The 21,332-nt window shown below is 36.3% G+C and overlaps 1 protein-coding gene across 1 annotated transcript in view; it reads right to left on the bottom strand.

The window, feature by feature from the left end:
• Positions 1–21,332, bottom strand: part of ARHGEF12 (Rho guanine nucleotide exchange factor 12) — a 148,823-nt gene that overhangs the window by 54,611 nt on the left and 72,880 nt on the right. Inside the window, 8 exon segments of the mRNA XM_010356998.2 lie at positions 54–194; positions 2,106–2,225; positions 2,422–2,499; positions 3,688–3,866; positions 7,483–7,540; positions 8,797–8,846; positions 9,793–9,891; positions 21,235–21,291. Coding sequence (XP_010355300.2) covers positions 54–194; positions 2,106–2,225; positions 2,422–2,499; positions 3,688–3,866; positions 7,483–7,540; positions 8,797–8,846; positions 9,793–9,891; positions 21,235–21,291 — 782 coding nt within the window.

The following is a 21,332-nucleotide window of genomic DNA, read 5'->3' as shown; positions in this document are numbered from 1 at the left end:
GGGCTGTAAAGAAGAATACAGAAGAAAAAAGATTTAGAACGCTGAATACATACATCTGCATTGTCACTACTGGGCCGAGAAGCATCTCCACTGCTACAGTCAGTCCTGCCCAGGCCATCTCCAGGATCTGTTTCTGCCTCACTGACTGTTAGGGTGTCACCTAAAGGTCTGGAGGGTATAACTACAGCTCCATCCTAAAACAGATTAAAGAAAAACACACCCACACAAACACATAAAAGAAAACTTTCATTACTTGCTGCATAAAGAAATAGAGTGGTACTACAATCTACATGGAGACTGTTAAAAGTTGGACATTCTGATGTGCTCAAGCATGGTTAAAATTCTACGAGTAAAATCCATAAGTAACTACTAATTCTGGGATTCTAAAATGGCATGACCTTAAAGACAGGGCAAGTGATATTTTGGTAAAAAGAATATAAGTTCAAACTTACAAATATAGCAAAAAGGTAAAATGCTTTGTTAATTGATATTGTCTGCCCATTAATAAAGGTTATTACCCTACAGTTTCTTGTTAACTACCTTCCAATGCTTCAGAATGTCAATCAATGGTCAATTCTGGGACATAATGCTATAACATAAATTATTATAAGCATTTAGATCAGGTTAGAAGCATTTATTTATTTATTTAATTTGAGATGGAGTCTTGTTCTGTCACCCAGGCTGGAGTGCAGTGGCAGGATCTCGGCTCACTGCAACCTCCACCTCCGTGGTTCAAGCCATTCTCCTGCCTCAGCCTCCCGAGTAGCTGGGATTATAGGCACGCACCACCAAACTTGGCTAATTTTTTTATTTTTAGCAGAGTCGGAGTTTCACCATGTTGGCCAGGATGGTCTCAAACTCCTGACTTCAGATGATCTGCCCGTCTTGGCCTCCCAAAGTGCTGCGATTACAGGTGTGAGCCACGCACGCCTGGCCAGGTTATAAAGATGTAGACAGCTGCCCAAATAGGGTAAGAATATTGTATTTGTCTAGTAATAACATAAAACTGTCAACATTACTGAGGTGTAACATGCAAAATGTGACATAGCTAGTGGGACTGAAAGTAATGAAAAAAATGGAATGAAAAGTACACTAAACTAGGATGTCAGGAGACCTTACATACTGTATGGTCTTGTATAGATGATTTAAGCAGTTTAGACCCTAGGTTTCTTAACTATGTATTCTTTAATCAGAAAGTAAGCAGATTAGGCTAGATGATCTCAAATAATTCTTTTGCGAATATGTAGCTTTCCCTTCAGACTTAATTCAGGAATAGTGATAAATAAACAGTGTTTACCTATTTTAAATGTATAGGCAATTTATCTACTTTGCTTTAAGATGAAGTACAAGGTGCTTTACATATCCCAAATCTGAATATTACAGAATGTAAGTCTGGTTAACATATAAATGCTGAGCTTTTTTTTTTTTTTTTTTTCTTATGAGACCATTATCTCTAAAGCTTATACCTATACAGCAAATTCTACTGAAATCTATTTTTAAATTACAATAAAAATATAGTCATTAAGGGTATGAATGTGCTTTTGAATCCTTAGACTGGGTTTGAATTCCAGTTCTATTACTTTTCAGCTATATGACCTCAGACAAGTAATTTAATCTCTCTAACTCTAAGTATATATGTAAACTGGAGGCAAACAACCATAAGTAACCGCAGAGATGTTATGCAGATTAAATAAGAAAATGCTTCTCCATGTATTTAGCTCAATGCCTGTCATTTTAAAATCTTAAATTCCTACTTAAAAACATATCAACTGCCATTCTGTTTTAAGATGGCAGAATGAACCACAAAAAATATAAATATATATATATAAATATATTTTAGTAGTTGGTCACATCAAAGCAAAAGCACTCAATTCTTTTTTACATTATTATGGAACAAAGAAATGTGATATCATGAGCAAACAAACAATCAGACGCCCACATTTATTTTTGTTAATCATTACTTCTGTAACATCCTTAACAGGACATCCTGTTGTCCTACGCTAGAAAAATAACTTTAAAAAAGTCAACTGCAACATTCTCTGACACATTCCCAGAAGAAAATTCTCCTGCAAAAAGTTGGGTAGCACTTGTAATAGTAATGCTACCTGAGCAGAGCCTGTGGCTTTGGATAACTGCTCTTGCAGCTGAGGAATGTGTTTCTTGGCCTCTTGGATCTCTTTTAGCAATCTTTGGGCAGGTGTTCGGTTGTAATCTTCCTGCAATAACTGAAAAGTTATAAAAATATTTTCAGAATTAATTACTTATGTAAAAAAGATACAGAAATAGTCCATTCTTAATCAATAATATAACTAATGGCATTGGTTACAATACTGCTTGATTGTGACTATGATAAACACCAACTCAACCATGCCCACTCACATTTTTATTGGCCTGTACACAGCCCTACTTCTCATTTAATACCTGTAGCCGTTCCTGTTCTTTCTGTAACATTTTTCTCAGAATTTCTACTTTCTGGTTATGAACCACATTGTTTTCTTCCTAGAAGAGAAAAAGATAAAAAACAAACAACAACCAGTATAGAAAATATGAAGCTAAAATAAATAGAGAAAATGTGACATACAAAGTTCTGCCTCAGCTCCAATTATCAATACCTATTAGGTTTTTATTTCTGGGTTATGAGGACAAACTTTTAGACATGACACTTAAAAGACAAGAAACTACAAAGAAATGTATGCCCTTCCATTTCATCTTTACTAAACTGGATTCAAGAGAACATTAAATATTGATATTGGAGAAATTAAGTTGTCTTAGTACAAGAATAGTATCTTTTACTTTCCCTCATTCAGATCTTTACTATCGATCCCCATGCATAGCTCAAAATCCCAGTACCTCTTACCTGAAATATGAAGACAGCTCCCTAATTCATCACCCATCATCCCTCCTTGTTTCACAAGCCTATAATATTTTACCAAATTAGTCTTCCTATAATCCTAGGATAATCATGTACTCTTTTGCTTAAAAAGAAATGTTGAATGGATTCTTACTGCTTATCTAGTTACATGTAAATTAGCTTGGGAGATGTGACTTTTCAAAATAGTCAACCTACTATTTTCAAGTTCATCTCCCACTATGTACATCCTTAACAGGCACCAACCAAACAAAAATCCTAGCTACTTCTCCACAATATTTGATGCTTTCTTGGCTCCTTCTATTTATTGTTCTTCTTCTATGTGCTCTCTCTCTCCTTTGAATCTTCATAGAACTTAGTATTTTTTTGCCCTCATAATGTCTACATTCTGCCTTGTATTATAGTTACTTGTATACTCTTGATTTAATCTCAATCAACAAAGCTTTGTTAAGCACCTTCTACATGCTAAGCAATATTTCAATTGCTGGAAACATAACAGTAAACAAAATAAACAAAAATCCCCACCCTCCTAAAATTACACATTCTAAGATGACTATAACCTTGAACATGAGTACCTTAACTATATTTTTGTGGGTGGCACATTGTTTTACATATGACAGGTGTTTAATACTTGTTAAATTAAATCTGCTATGACAATATTCTAATCATTCCTATTATGTAATTTTTATACTAGTAAATTGTTTTCTAGAACCTTAAATTTAATTAGTTCATCAGCCTAATACTTGAACACTCTTAATATAAAGTAAACACATCCTTATAGGACTGAGTATTTAACTAAGAAATTTCCCCATTCTTACCCCCATGAGCACAGGACTAGTGATTCTTTCCATATTCCCAGATGCTCCAGGTGAATGAGGAGATGTCATGATGGGAGACATATGTCCAATGACTGATGGCTCTACTTCAGAGTCGGCAAGTGGAATCTGGGGCGACCCAGGTGGGCGTCCCTGAACAGTGAGAGCTACATAGGAACCAGCTTGGGGTGGGGAGATGGAAAAAGGGAAGGGAAGGGAAAATAACACTGTCAAGAAACTTTTTATACCATTTTACTACTTAATCTTTGATAGTTCTAAAAGATCCAGCTATATAAGACTGTCCCATCATCTGCTAATCATTTCTCCACAGAAAAAAAAATAATTCGTCATTTCTTTTACGACTGCCCTAAAAATCCAAAAGAATGATGCCGTTTTCAGATAGCAAGTTACTATTTGCAAGATCAGATATTACTTAAAAGCAAATAAAATTTATAACTCCAAGAATATATTTTCTTAATTTAGAGGAGAGTTAAAATCAACCATCTATTAGTGGCTATGTTTAATTAATTTCTTAAATGTAATTTTTAAAAATCTTCCTTTTTTAAAATCAGGGTCTCACTTTGTCACCCAGGCTGGAGTGCAGTGGCACGATCTCAGCTCACTGCAGCCTCGACTTCCTGGGTTCAAGCAATCCTCCTCCCTCAGCCCTCACAAGTACCTGGGATTTTTTGTTTGTTTGTTTAAATATGGGGTTTCGCCACGTTGCCCAGGCTGGTCTTAAACTCCTGAGCTCAAGTGATCTGCCCACCTTGGCCTCCCAAGTTGCTAGGATTACAGATGTGAGACACGGGACCTGGCCTAGATCTTTGTATTTTAAGATGATACTAACTAGGCATGGTTTAGTGAATACGCTAGAATATAAAATGCAATTTTAAATTAACTTTACAAAATGAGTATGACCAAAAAATATTCTACAATAACAGGGAAAAACACAATCAATAATAAGTAGTAAATTTTAGTAGAAAACATTTGGAGGAATGGACAGGAATTCATTAGACCTATTATGGGAGTGAAAAATCTAGACAGCAAAAATCACCATAATCAGGCCGAGCATGGTGGCTCATGCCTGTAATCCCAGCACTTTGGGAGGCTGAGGCCGGCGGATCACGAGGTCAGGGGATCAAGAGTAGCCTGGCTAACATGGTGAAACCCCGTCTCTACTAAAAATACAAAAAATTAGCCGGGCGTGGTAGCACATGCCTGTGGTCTCAGCTACTAGTGAGGCTGAGGTAGGAGAATCACTTAAATCTGGGAGGCGGAAGTTGCAGTGAGCCGAGATCGTGCCACCGCACTCCAGCCTGGGTGACAGAACAAGACACTGTCTCAAAAAAAAAAAAAAAAAAAATCACCATAATCAGAGTCAGTAATAGATATAGCAAAACTTTTTTCTTAGACATTTCAATAGGACTTTCAAATGTATTTTACACTTGTCTCCCAATTTAACCCTCCCATGGAAATCACTATCAATTATTTCAGTGTTTTGGTGTTCTAAAAACTATTTTTGCTATGTATAATAGTCACAAGTGTTATGATTTGGAGGAATTTTACGTAGAAACACTTTCTAAGGCTCTTCAATCTTATGGCTGTCTATCAGAAAGTCATCTATTATATCTCACTTGTCTATGTACTTGCTTATAATAGCTTCCTAGCTTTTCCCTTCCTTTCTTTAGCTGTTTCTAAACTGCTCTGATTTGGTATCACTTTTATTATATCCAGAATACACATTAAAAAGTAGGACATGCAGGAACTCTGTTACATACACCCAGGCTTTAGGGATATCAAATTTATATATGTTTTGGATATGCAAAGGCTTTTAGGATGAACTTTAAGTTTGTAGCTATGCCCTTACTATTAGATAAGTAATTTATTGCTAGAATCCCAGGATTTAATTTTTTAAGTAAAATTTATACTGGAATGAGCAAAAAATACAACCCAGAAAGCTAAAGAAATGTTTTTATACATCTCAATGGACATCAGGCATAAACTTATTAACATAAACCATATTTATGTAGCACATAACAATTTATAAATCACATTCTCATTAAATAAGTGGTCAAATTTATTCAAGTATGGGGATCTAATTTTGATCACTGCACTCTTTTAAAATAAAGTTAAGAACGCTGATCAAAGTGACCATTTGGAGCACTGGTACTCTGATGAAAAAGTTTAAAAATTTTCATAGTTGCTTCACACAGCAGTACAAAGGCCAAGAAAAAAGTTAGTTTATTAAATTTCTTCTGAAGATGTCCATCCACCCAATACAGAGAAATAGAATTAAATAAAATGGTAGTGATTCTGCTTCATCACAAACAACTGTCTCTTATTTCTAGTCTACTTTACTGTGGAATAATCTGATGCAAAAGATCATAAATTCTTTAATTCCTTTTTTAAAAATTTTCATTCAGTTTGTCTCTCTCGCTCTCTCTTTTTTTTTTAAGAGATACAATAACAAATACATAAGGCCCAAACCAGGCCAGAACAAAGAAAAAGGAAGTTACATTTTAGGTGGTGGACTCTCATGTGACTTTCTTTACTACTGTTATAACTGTCATGCTATTTTCCATTCAATATGTGAAGCACTTAGAAAATATAAAATCTTGGCCAGGTGTAGTGTGGCGCATGCCTGTAATCCCAGCGCTTTGGGAGGATGAGGCAGGTGAGCCCAGGAGTTTGACAGCAGCCTGGGGAACATATCAAACACCAGTCTCTACCAAAACAAAATAAGACAAAACAAAAAACAAGGTGGGAGGATCACTTAAACCCAGAAGTTGGAGGCTGTAGTGAGCTATAATTGAACCACTGCATTCTACAAGACCCTGATCCGCCCCCCCCCCCAAAAAAAGAAAATATAAAATCTCTCTTGGAAAGCAGGTACGGTTAAAAGGTAACAACAAAATGAAACCTAAGCCCAGGTTGGGGAAGGTGTAGCACCTAGACTTCACCTGACTCAGATTCAGACTACCCACCCCATCACCACCTGCCAGCAAAGCTCACAGGGCCACTGAACCTTCCCTTCTCCCTGTGCAGATGGGAAAACTGAGGCCCTGTGAGTGGCTGAAGCCTGGCTCGACCATACCTCACTGCCAGCTGAAGGTACATTAATCTACCTTTGACCCTGCAAGTGATGGGAGGTTAGCTGCAGACTCCCACTGCTTCAAGCCTGGTTCTCTACAGAGAACTAAGTCCAAGTGGGCTACTCACCCCTAAACCTGAAGATCACAAATTCTTAACCCTGAAGATTTCCAAGAGAAGATCGCTACTCTGGATTGTATAATCATTTACTTATCTGAGGGAAAGTTATTGTGCTAGATGATTTTTAAAGTTCCATTTCAGTTCATAAGGCCATATGTCTGATTTCTCAACCTCCTTCCTCTCAGGTGACTCATGCATTTCTTTCGAATGTACGTATTCAATATTACCAAGAATGACAGGAATATTATAATCAACCATATAAATGGAGCTGACAAAAGATAGTTATTAGTAAGTTAAGAGTTTTCACCTCAGATTTTCCTTCAATGCAGGGATCAGCAAACTCCAACCAAGGGCCTAAACCAGGATCACAGACTTTTGGTAAATAAAGTTTTACTGAAGCACAGCCACACCCATTCATTTACATATTGTCTATGGCTGCTTTCAAGATACAATGACAGAGTCGGCAGTAGACTATACAGTCCACGCAGCCTAAATATTTACTATTTGGCCTATTACAGGAAATTTGCTGATCCTTACTTTAAGGGTTTCAGAAAACAATTAAAACTAAGAATAACATTCACCTACATCTGATTAGCTTCACCACCTCCAGATGATTTGAATGAGTCACCAGAGTTCCATTCACCTGTAGGAAAACGAAAGGAGTGTGTATGTCAGATACAGCCTATTGAGAGAATGGATAAAAGGACTTCAGGAATTATCATACACAGTATAACCAATTATAATATAGTAATCACATTACATTAAAATATTTATGTATTTGATTCAATATTCATTTTCACACCATGATTCTACAGGGCATATTCGGCAACAAAATGAACTTAAACATAAACCATTCTTTCTCTACTGATCTGAATTCAAAATCTATTTCTAGTCTCTCTGTTGTGTTCCACTGGTAGGTCTATATACAGATTAGAGTCATATACATCTCTTCTCATACATACACATACATATAACATATTTTTTTCTTTAGTGATTCTTACACCTTTATAAAGTTCATCTGGTAGAATAATCAAATTGACATCGACCATTACAATTCTATTTGCATACAGGTCAGGTATTGCTTATCTGAAATACCTGATACCAGAAGAAGTGTTTTGGATTTTTTTGAAGTTTGGAATATTTGTATATACATAATGATACATCTTGGGGACGAGACCCAGGTTTAAATATGAGCCTTTTATGTTTCATATACACCTTACACACATAGCCTGAAGGTAGTTTTACACATTTTAAATACTTTTGTGCATTGAAACCAAGTTTTTTGTTTTGGTCTGGTTTTATTTACTGTTTTTTAAAGACAGGGTCTCACTATACTGCCCAGGTCAAAGTGCTGTGGCTATTCTCAGGTATGATCAAAGTGCACTGCAGTCTCAACTCCTGCACTCAAGCGATCCTCCCACCTCAGCCTCCTGAGTAGCTGGTAATACAGGCTCAAGCTACTGTACCTGGTGAAACCAGCTTTTGACTGTGACCCATCACATGAGGTCAGGTGTGAAATTTTCCACTTATGGCGTCAGTTTGGTACTCAAAAAGTTGCAGAGTTGGGAGCATTTCAGGTTTCAGATTAGAAATGCTCAACTTTACTTTGATGAGAATTGCTTAATAACAGACTAATCTGGAGAGAAATGACCTTTCCAACATTGAATTACTCTCGTACTCAAGAACATATATTCCTCCATTATTTTCAATCCTTTTATTATGTCCTTCAGTAAAGGATAATATTAATATTAAAACAAATGAAATAAGATTTTACAGTCAATAGATCTATCACACATAATATGATGCTTTTTATAAAAATGCAAGTGAAAAAAGCAGAATATGACCAATATATGTTGTTTTTTAATCCTACCATAAATTCTATAATAGGCTTTTCCTTACCTTGATGATTCGATCACCTGTCTGTACTCCAGCCCGCATGGCTGCTCCATCTGTATGAGAAATTAATTACTTAAAATGTGATTCATTTGCATTTACTGATCATCTTCCTGACAGAGGAACAGTATAACAAAGTGGTTAAAAACATGGGCTGTCCTTTGGGAAGCTGAGGCAGGCAGATCACAAGGTCAAGAGATCGAGACCATCCTGGCCAACATGGTAAAACCCCGTTTCTACTAAAAATACAAAAGTCAGCTGGGTGTGGTGGCGCGTGCCTGTAGTCCCAGCTGCTCAGCAGGCTGAGGCAGGAGAATCGCTTGAACCCGGGAGGCGGAGGTTGCAGTGAGCCAAGATTGTGTCACTGCACTCCAGCCTGGCAACAGAGCGAGACTTCATCTCAAAAAACAAAAAAGGCGGGGACTGTGAAGTCAGACTTTACATTCAAATCCTGCTTCTACCACTCACTAGTTGTGTGACCTTGGACTGATTTTATGTTTTTTTACTCTAAGCCTTAATATCACCTATAAAATGGGGATAAAAAAATTGTCTACCTCAAAATTATAGCACCCAATATAAAGGAAGTATTCAATATACGGTAACAGCAGTAGAAAATATTGTCATTGTTGTTTTGGGAAAAGAAATGGTATTTTCTTTAATCTGCTATCTCTTTAATCTGTCTTTGCCAAAATATCACTGGTGCCACGGAAAACTGAAATTTCAGAAACTTTTGTGTGGACAATAAAGTATCATGACCAAGGAGTCACATGATTTCTAAAACTATATAAAAACTGATTTTCTAACAAGCACAAAAAAAAATCAACTAGAGTAAATTCCTTCCTATAACTATGACATATATTTGACATATAGACGAATCTAGCACAATAGTCCACATGACCTGCAATCTATGTAATTATTCTATTCTTGGGAATTGCCTTTATTTAAGCTTTTCTATTCTTACTCTGTTTACTGAGTGATAAATTGTTTTTAGAAATGCCTTGCCTTCTTTGACAGACTGTACGAAGACTGGATTGTCTCCACTGACCGTCAGCCCAAATCCATTGTCATCTTTCTGGATGACTACGCAACGCTGAACAAGACCTGCACAAGAACCACAGCGTAAAAAAAGAAGGAAGAGAAAACAGAGAAAGGAAAAGACAATAATTATATATTAGTAATAAACTGTGTTCCATTTGGAGAAACACAAAATAGCACATGTAAATCCACAAAGTAAAATAAGAACACTAACCCCCATCAACAAAGCAAACACAAGAACACCAGAGTCACACATACTGTTTTCTCACTGGCGAAGTATAACAGAATTGCTCCAATATTAAAAACAGCTATGAAAAACTGCAAAATATTAAGTATTAGACATGAGACAGCTAGAAGGAAAGCCCACTCACATCTATGCTATTTCTCTGTAGTATAAAATTCTCCCCCCGCCCCGCCCCCCACTGCCCTGTGTTTTTGGTACCCTAATTGGTGTTTAACCCAAGAAAAATCAACTATCTTCGGACATGTGGCTAGGAGCATCTCAAGGAAAATTCTGGAGAAATCCAGTCTTACTCTCAAGAAAATATACTCAGGAAAACAGTAAAAAGAAAGGAGGTGCTTACAGAGTACCTGAAGCTATTCCCTGAAGAAGAGAAGAGAAAGGAAGAGTTCAGGGGGAAGAAAAACCCTGGCTTATAGAAAACAAACAGAAAGGTAGAAAAAAGTAGGAAAGAAAGAATCTGTGAGCTCAACCAGTTCCTTCATCTCTTTCATATACTTACCTGATTCCTAAAGGAGAATCTGTGTTTCTTCTAAACAGCAAATGAAAACTGTCATTTGAGAGACAAGGTGAGAGAAAGAGGGCCCCAGCCAGAGGAATAGAAATGTCCTGCCAGAGTAGAACCCTGATTAGTACCCAGGGCTGTTTTATCATAGACCAGATCTGAAGATCTTGAACTCTGTGTTAGCCAGAGACAACATATATTTTCAGCTTTGCAGGAGCTAATAAGCATTTCACCGAAGTCAATATATAAAACAGGTAAAGCAACACAAAGATAATGATGATTAGAAAATAAAAACTTTTTCTAAAGATTTTTACACAAAGAGCCACAATCTTTTAAATAAGTCTGATTTACCAACCAAACGATGTTAAAGATATGTTAATAAAAAATATATATAGACTGTGCGTACAATGGCTCATAGAAAACATATACACATAACAATTATATATATATATACATACACACAGTGTATATACATATCTATTCTTGCTGATAATGACACATCATGAGTACATGAGCCTACTGTAGCTTAACATAAACCTTAACCCTTGAACTCATGCCCTACACAAAAATTAAAGCAGATCATGGGCCTAAATACAAGCTAAAATTTTTCATAAGGTAACACAGAAGGAAATCGTCAAGACCTTAGGGTATTAAAAAAACAAAAAAGGAAGAAAGAAAGAAAAAGAAAACAGATAAAATACATGTAACAAAATAGTTTATAACATTAAAAAAAGACCTGAGGGTGGGTTTATAAACCATAAAAGAAAAAAAACCTAGGAAACTGGACAAAATTTAAAACATTTGCTATTCTAAAGACACTGATAAGAAAATGAAAAGGCAAGACACAGAGAAAATATTCACAATATAGACATCTGATAAAGAATTTGTATCCAGATTATATGCAACTCTCCAACCAATAATGGAAGATAAATGTTAAAGGGGGCAAAATACTTAAATAAACACATCACAAAGATACACCAATGGCCAATAAGCGCATGTAAAGGTGCTTAACAGCTGCAGTCGTCAGGAAAATACAAATTAAAACCACAATGAGATACCACTATACACCAACTAGTCTGGCTAATCAAAAGAAGTGGTAGCAAAGAGGTGGAGCAACTAGAACTCTTACAACATTATAACATTGCTGGTGGGGACGTGCTAACATTCTGGAAAACTGTTCGGAAATTTCTTATAAAAGCAAGCATATATTTACATACGATCCATGAACTTTACTCTCAAGAGAAAAAACAATTTGTGTCCACAGAAAGACATACACGAATGTTCACAGCAGTTTTATTCATAAGAGCCCAAAACTAGAAACTCAAATGTCCATCAACAGATGAATGGATAAACAAACTGTGATATGTCCATACAATGTATTAGGAAGGAAAAAAAGAACTACTCATACATACAACAAACACAGTTGAATCATAAAAACATCACGGTAAGCAAAAGAAGCCAGTACGTAAGAAAGTAAACACAACATGACTCCAACATAGAAAAGGAAAAACTAAACTAAAACAACAAAAAGCAGAATAGCAACAGCCTAGGGGAGAAGTAGGGAAGAGGAGTGGGAATGACTGCAAAAAGAAATGAAGGAACTTTTGCAGTGATGGACATGTTCTGTTTCTTAATTAAGATAATGTTTACATGAGTATGCATATTCATTTGTCAAAATCTTCTAACCATACACTTACAATTAGTGCATCTTATTTTACGTAAATTTTACCTCAATAAAGTTGATTTTCAACATTTAAAAATGTGTTACCCCTAAATTCTAGAGACTTCTAAATACTAAATAATTCACATATTCACCACTCTCACAAAACAATAAATTGTAATGAGGGCAGGAGATAACCTATTAGAATTCAACCTTTTTTATCTGTTCAGTGTTACTTCCTTCAAGTAATTAGGACAACTATAAAACAGGATATGAATACACAAATCAAGTAAAAATAGCATTCTTTATAAATTTCTAGTGTGTAATGAGTAGAATTAGAGATTCAGGCCAGGCGCAGTGGCTCATGCCTGTAATCTCAGCACTTTGGGAGGCTGAGACAGGAGGATCACCTGAATGAAGTCAGGATTGAGACCAGCCTGACCAACATGCTAAAACAAAATCAGCCTGGCGTGGTGGTGCATGACTGTAATCCCAGCTACCGGAGAGGCTGAGGCAGGAAAACTGCTTGAACCCAGGAGGTGGAGGTTGCAGTGAGCTGAGATAGCACCACTGCACTCCAGCCTAGCCTGGGCAATAGAGTGAGACTCCATCTCAAAAAAAAAAAAAAAATTATTAGACTAACCAGCATTTTACAGGAATCTTTTAAAATCCATGCTTACTTTTGGAAACAAATATTTCACAACCTCCCTTATAGTTATTTGAAATTTCAAAATAAATTAGACATTGAGACTTTAAAAATCAAGGCAATTTTAACACTGAATACATTTTTTCATACAATATTCGTGCTTCTCTGTTCTCCCACCCCACCTCACAAAAGTTTTAAAAGTTTAAAAAAACTTTTAAAATTAATGAATTAAAAGTTTCTAATATGGGTGATTGCAGTACTAAGCAACCTGGGCTTCTTAAATAGACCTTCTCTGCCTGCAGAGAACAGGGCGCCTACAAAAGATGAGGGAAAAGGGTATTTGAAGTTAAGGAGTTTGCTATGTCTGCACCTTTCACTTAAATAAAAAATATATAAAGTAGTTAGCTTAATGCCTAACAAATATTAAGGGTTCACACATGTTAAATATTATCTTATTATGATTGGGGGGAGGTTGACCTTGGATTTTCTCCTCTATCCACGCTACTAGTACAATTATAAGTACTTTTATGTTAATAAACTCCTATCAATTAATGCAAATGATCCTTAAGAGGATCAATTCTGGCTGGGCGTGTATGGGAGGCTGAGGTGGGCGGATCACGAGGTCAAGAGATCGAGACCATCCTGGCCAACATGGTGAAACCCTGTCTCTACTAAAAATACAAAAACTAGCTGTGCGTGGCAGTGTGCGCCTGTAGTCCCAGGCTACTCAGGAGGCTGAAGCAGGAGAATCGCTTGAACCCAGGAGGCAGAGGATGCAGTGAGCCGAGATCACTGATAACGGTGAGACTTTTTTTGAGACTCCATCTCAAAAAAAAAAAGAGGATCAATTATGATTTATGTCTAAGTTTTGTTTTTTAGCAAACAAAAAAGGAAAGTAGTTTTGGGTGAGTAAGGAAGAGAGAAGGGAAATTTAAAGGGGCAGAGCTTCTTATCATAGTTAGCTTTAGAAGATGAGAGACAGCCGGACGTCCTTAAGAAAAGAATCAGTCTTCTTACAAGCTTTTCCTAAATATGTAGACTGAAGTTAGGTGTCCCTCTTACAGACTCCCACTGCACCCTCCGTATACTCCTATTGTATCACCCTTACTCACACTGATTTGTATTTGTTTTTATTCTTTCATTAGATTTTATGCTCCAAAGGTGTGGGGGCTGTATCTTGATCACAACCTTATCTCAGAACCTTGCACATATTCTGGGACACAAGGAAACTTACAAAAATTGCTTATGAATTAATGAAATTCAGACAAGTAGACGAGTCTAGGGATGAAAGGAAACTCAGAAAGGGAGGTCATCAGAGAGAAAAAAAAAACAGCACTATGCACAGTCAATTTTATAAATATGCCTAGAGTCCTAACAGATTAATAAGAATCAAGAAAATCTATTAGTATTACTTCAGAATACAGCAAACCTGTTTTCTCTAATTCATAACAGTCTCAGTCTGATAACCTTCCCTCTTAATTACAGCTAAAGGAGAAGATGAGGGACAAAGAATAAAGAGGAAAAGGAAAAAGAACTATGCACACATCCTATTCAATTTTTTCTTCTCCCCAAATCCACTATATTAGCCACATTTATTATTTTATATTTACCTGCTAATGTGAGACTGATGTACTTCAACATGTACTTTAAATCAGTAGACCAATATAAAAACAAAACATACCTTACACATACAGTCAATTCAAAATCTATAAAATACAAATTAACAAAACTGTTCTGTCCTATCTGTGGTATCTGCATAAATTTAGATTTGTGGTAATAATTAACTGAAAATGAAGCCATCCTACCACTCAAAATTCAGAAATCCAGTCCTTTAAATGCTCAAATCTATTATGTTCCCTTTCATTCAAAATCAAATGAAATGTTTTCCCTTTTTCTTCAGAGAAATATTCTGTTTTTGACCAGAAGCTGTTTTAACCTACCACAGAGGGATAACTTCCACCCTCTGTAAAACTAAAATCACCAATACTGGCTAAATTATCATATATTTGAAATATCCTTTTTGACATACACACACAAAAATCCTACTTCTTTTGTTTGTTTTAGCAAATTTGCATTGAGCATCTGTCCATAGTAGTTATTTAACACTGCAGTCCATAGGTACTGTGAAGAACCCAAAACTACTTGGAGTCTTCGTTCTCAAAGAACATAAAAACCTGGCAGGACAATACTGAAAACAAATGGAGAAAAAAATGACAATGTTTAAGAATCAAAGAATGGTACAGATAATAGGCCCTGTATGTTACAGAGAAAGTCAAAGATAAAAGTAAACTCATAACTCCAAAATAGCAATCTTCAAATTTTATTTAAAAAAAATCCCAAAAACCAGCTTTCATCATTTTTACTTTTTCTGATTTTTACAACTCATATAGTCCATGGTTTTGTTTTGTTGCTAAATCCTTTATCGTCTGGTATAAAGATTATTAATCATAACTACCATACAAATGTATGTATCTGTGAATATGAGTTTTGTAAGGCCACCTAATTACTTTTATATGAGCTATATGCCAGCACTTTTCATAGATACAGGCAGAGTGTTCAAAAAGTAAAACCAGTGAAACTTAAACTTCCTTCAAACATAATCCTAACAGGCAGGCACAGTGGATCACACCTGTAATTCCAATGTTTTGGGACGCCAAGGCAAGAGGACTGGTTGAGGCCAGGAGTTTGAGCGCAGCCTGGGCAACATAGCAAGACCTCTTCTCTACAAAAAATAACAGTAATAATAAACACGTTTTTCAAAAAAACGAAAGACTTAGTCCTAGTAATACTTCTTCAGTCCCATTGTTCTTGGTGCCATATGAGTATTTCTTCACAGCTGTTTTTTTAAGTGTATATGAGTAATGGTAAATGAGTGCATACCTCTATCACTTCCCTTATCAAAATGCATTACAGTTCTTTTGTACTAGACTGTGAGCAACCACAAAGCAGGTACAGTCACTTATATCTTTGTATCTCTATCCCTTAGTATAGTGCCTGGCATATAATGGGTGCTCACTAAATAGTTATTAAATAAATTTGAATTTTATACACGAAGGAAATTTTAAATAAACATACTCAAACACTTTCTAATTAGAAAAAAAATCATAGCCTTGAAGACTATGCAAAGTAGAGAAACATTTCTATAAGAACACTAATTAACCTTCTGCCCTGGCAAAATTCCAACTATAATAATTTGATTTTCCATCTACCCCAAAATAACTCCTCTAGTTACAAAAAAATGTTTATTTCCTGTCTCTTAGAAATCATATTTTGCCTAGAAGCTGATAAACCTGATATCATGCTTCATCTCATCAGTGAAGTAAAGATGTTATATCAAATTTACATAAATACTATCCTTTTCTAAGTTTTATTTCCTTATCATAACAAAATACATATTTTTTCTGTTATAACAATGTGGCATTTAAAACCAATATAAAAAGACTGCTTCCTTCTTGCTCAGTAGATAATTACCAATGATCATATTTTGAAAGTGAAAAAAAATGAAGTTTCATTCTATAACTATTCCTGAAAGAAGGCCATAACTCCTACAATGAAAACAGAGTGCGGAGTATATTAATGAAAATGGAGTGTTAAACATGTAAGATAACCTGTTAAATCTTCCATATTACATTGACTTTAGTGAAAGCACATTAGTCTTTCTTCACCTTTTATTTTATTTCATGACCAAACTTCTCTAAGTTTCACCTCTTAAGAATTAGCTTCAGGGAAGGGAGTGGAGAAGGGCCATGTGCAACCTCATAAAAACAGCTCATTTTAAACTGGTGCCAGACATACATGTTTTATGAGTAAGACCTCAGATAATCCTTTGATTAAGAAGCTTCTTGATTCTAAATGCACAATCTTGCCAGCAAGAGGAGCCTTACATTCCAACTATGCTGATTTCATTCTTTCAGACCACTACCAGAAAAATGTCTCTAAGTTACATTTCCTTCTATCTTAAAGTTTTTCAAAAGGAAAGAAAGATTCAATTAGGATGAGTCAAGATCTTATTCTATCAATTTTCTCTACTAAAATACTTCCTATGTCAATCTCAACAATCATTCATTAAAAATTCACTTAATGAGGGCCTCCAATGTGTTCAGCATTATGGGAGATGTAAAGATAAACATAAATACAAGTAATTAAATATAAAACAAGATGTCAACATTCAGAAACAACAAAAGTAGCTGGGCAATCCTAGGAAAAGGCAGTACTTGAATTGAGCCTTGAAAGATGAGTAGGATTCTAAGTTATAGGAGGTAAATCATTCAAGACAACAGAAATGGCATGTGCAAAGGAAGAATGCCAACACATATTTGGAAAATGAAACTCTGAAGGAGAATCAGAGTAGAATAAATTGGAAACAAATTGTTGCATTATCTTAACAACTACCTGTACTTTCTTAGCAAGTGAATGACCAAATTCTTACTTTAGTAATATTAATCTGACAAGTCAAGGCAGAATATAGAATGGAGAAAAGTTAATGAATCAATGTAAAACTGAAATAAAAGTAAGTTATAAATCTATTAAAATAGTCTAATAAAATGAAGGACAAGGCAGTGGGGTTGAAACCAAAGAGTGAAGGATGAAAAATATTATGATGGGCCGGGCGTGGTGGCTCAAGCCTGTAATCCCAGCATTTTGGGAGGCCGAGACGGGCGGATCACGAGGTCAGGAAATGGAGACCATCCTGGCTAACATGGTGAAACCCCGTCTCTACTAAAAATACAAAAAACTAGCCGGGCGACATGGTGGGCGCCTGTAGTCCCAGCTACTCGGGAGGCTGAGGCAGGAGAATGGCGTGAACCTGGGAGGCGGAGCTTGCAGTGAGCTGAGATCCGGCCACTGCACTCCAGCCTGGGCGGCAGAGCGAGACTCCGTCTCAAAAAAAAAAAAAAAAAGAAAAATATTATGATGGTAGAATCAAGGGGACCTGGCACATAGCTGACCACAGGGGAAAAGGGAAAATGGAGAAGTCAAATATAACTTTAAGGAAATATAAGACAAGGTGAATGGAAGAATGACAGTGTCATTAAAAGAACCAGGGAAATCAAGAGGAAGAGTGATTCCCAGCTGTAGAGAACAATGATGAACTCCAGTTTGGTCACTCTGAATTTATGGGACACTTAGACTGGAGACTGGAAGAAAGATTGAGGACAGAAACTTGGGTCATGCCTACATGTACAAGACAAGAGGGAAAAAACAATCAAATAAAGAGAGACAAAATAATTACAAAGAGTAAAGAACCAGGTTGATGTAATATCATAGAAACCAAAGAAAGGGCGTTTTGGCACAAATGGAGGAAAGGCCCTGTGAGACAAACAGCAAGAAGGTAGCCATCTGCAAGCCAGCAAGGGAATCCTCTGACCTGACCACACTGACATCCTGATCTTGATCTTCTAACCTCCAGAACTGTGAGAAAATAAGTTTCTATTGCTTAAACCACACAGTCTATAGTATTTTGTTACAGTGGCCTGAGCACACTAAGACAGCTTTGAAAAGAAATAACTTATTTTCTTGCACCGAATACTGTCAGCAGGAATCTGTTCATGACACCATGACAGCGGTTAAGCAGCAGCTATGGTCTAACTCAGAATTCACTTGCTGAATCTCTCATTTCCTACAGTAACCCACAAAAGTATTATTAAAATTGTAGATCAGAAAACACATCCATACACATTTAACAGACTCTAACAGGTAGAAAGGGAAAAATAAGGGGAAATGGAATAAATAACCGACTGACCACATGGGCAGAAACGTAACAAAAAAAGTCAATACAAAGCAAACACTTGGTTTCCTTTTAAGATGTACAAAGTTAATCTATTTCACAAAGTAGCTCTAAAAATGCCTAAGAAGCCAGGTGCGGTGGCTCATGCCTGTAATCCCAGCACTTTGGCAAGTCAAGGTGGGAGGACTGCTTGAGCTCAGGAGACAGAGACCAGCCTGGGCAACACGGCAAGACTTTGTCTCTACTCTTTCTCCCCCCCCCCCCCCCCCCCCCACCGGCAAATCATTCCTTCAACAACCTCATCTCTATTAAAAAAACAAACAAACAAACAAAACAGCTGGGTGCAGTGGTGTGCACCTGTAGTCCCAGCTACTTTGGAGGCTTAGGTAGGAGGATCACTTAAGCCCAGGACGTTGAGGCTGCAGTGAGCCATGATCATGCCATTATACTCCATCCTGGGCCACACAGCGAGATCGTGTCTCAAAAAAAAAAAGCCAAGAAAGTTTAAAATAAATAATATGTGAGTAACTAGCATTTTTGTTAAGTACCCAGCTAATGAATTTTACCCCAAGAGAAAACAATGTATATTTTCAAAAGTTTGAAGTGAGCTTATAAGACCCTACACTAAAGTAGAATGTCACCAGTTGCTATGATTCTACTCAGTAGTTTCAAGCTTTTAATTCCCAGAGAGACTTTTTCATCTATGTTAACTGTATGTAATCTAAAGAAGTCTATTCACACAGGTTATAAAATATTTGTAATGTCAAAGAGATTTATGTTAGCATACTAATTCTGTTCTAATCAACTCATCCCTCCAACGAGTGCTTTTTGAGGACTTGTGGACTCAGTTCCTTCCAAAAAAGGTATTTCAAGGGTTCTCAAAAAACACACACACAGAGAAGCCACACCTTACTTTCCGATTACCACTTAAAATGTTTCTATCACTACCAAGCCAATGGCATGTCTGAACTAGTATTAATATTTCTATCACTGCTGAGAAAAATATTAGTATAATATTTCTAGTCAGGGGTTCCTAAATTGTTAGTCTTCATCCAAAGCACACAACAAACTTCTAACTACACATCGCAGATATAGGAAAATGGAGAGGAAGATGAAATAGAACACTGCAAAGGCTACTGAAAAAGAACAGAGCTATAAAGATAAAGTTCATGTTCCTAAGGAGAGGATAAACTATAGAAAGCTCTTTATACAGAACAGAAAGATAGAGTCCAGAAAGATAGAGTCTCGAGGAATTAGGTATTTCTTACTTATCAGTAGTCAAAATACTCTGGAAGGAAGAAAAAGCGTAAACTTGATGTGCCACAAGGCATAGTATACGTTTACTGCTGAACTACTGTAAAAGCCATACACAGAAAAAACACTAGTCACAAAAACCCAAGTAAAGAAACATGTGTATATGTCTTAACATAGCAGCATTAACTGGTTTTGAACCAAATACTGAGCTTTCATAATACTAAAAACTATCTGTTATTATGGGCTCAAGTGCCAGCAGATGTGAACTGTCAAATGTCTTAAAAGGGGGAGGGCAATTCCTGTATTTTTTTTTCCTCTCCTATATATCAAGCTAGGAAACATCTGCACCTGGGGGAACTTCTACTCTATAGACTTGTGGCTCTATTAAAGATGACCTGATTTCCCTTTGAGGCCAAATTTGGAATCTTCCTAAAAAAAGAAATAATTTATCAGTCTTTCAGAATTATTTTTAAAGTCTTAGCTCCAGGTCATTCCTCTCCTATTCACTTTTCTCAAAAAACAAAAAACCAAAAAACTCCAAAACAAAACCCTAATCAGATCCCAAAAGAAGGAAAGAAGGCAGGTAAAACTGTAAAGGAAAAGGAAAAATAGGTATGAACTTCACAAACATGGTTTATCGTATCTTTGGAAGACAGGACACAGTCTATAAATATTAGCATTTCAATCATCTGCTGCAAAAGTTGACCACTCAGGTTAAACTTGCTCTTCGTTAAGATTATTTTTAAAAGGTACCATTTTGAAATTTTCCCATTCCGATTAAGCTTCAGAGAAACTTCTCAAAGGCACAAATTCTTCAAGCTATGAAAATAAAATACTTACGTATTTTTGCCATCGTGGATAAATTATACAAGAATGACTTTTCCACATGACGAGGCAATTAAAACTAAACAAACAAAAAAGGAAATAAAAATTCCAAAGAACTGCTAATATATCTAAATTACGCCAGTATTATACTTAGAGGAAAAGACTTAATTCCTCAAATTCTTCATAATCCAAACTCTGCAAATGAGACGTGGGAAGAAGATGACAAGAATTCAAAGCCCATTCGTGTTATTTGGAGGAACCTGACCCAAACATATTAATCACCTTCCTACCATAAACAAGACGGGAGAAGATGGGCAATGTGGCCTACTCCTAATCTACAATGTTAGTTTCTAGCAACCTTCAGCTTCCACATCACAGGCACGTTAAAAACCCCAGGCTCCCTTTCCCTGCGGTAGATCATGCCATGCACAGCAGACACAAGAAAGGCTGCAGTTATTTTTAAAAAAAGAAAGAAAAAAAAAAAGAACAGAAAAGGAACACCATGAAGCAAGCTCCAAAGGGCAAGTCTGAATGAGCTACATGAGCTTACCATATATCTCGGATCTACTCTCCTCTGAACTAGACTTTGTCTTCTTGGAGGAGCTATCTGCACAAGAGCGGGAGAAAAGGAGAGAGATATAGAAAATA

Source organism: Rhinopithecus roxellana, chromosome 15 (genome assembly GCF_007565055.1).
Source record: "Rhinopithecus roxellana isolate Shanxi Qingling chromosome 15, ASM756505v1, whole genome shotgun sequence".
Taxonomy (NCBI): domain Eukaryota; kingdom Metazoa; phylum Chordata; class Mammalia; order Primates; family Cercopithecidae; genus Rhinopithecus; species Rhinopithecus roxellana.
This window is presented reverse-complemented; position numbering and strand designations above follow the sequence as displayed.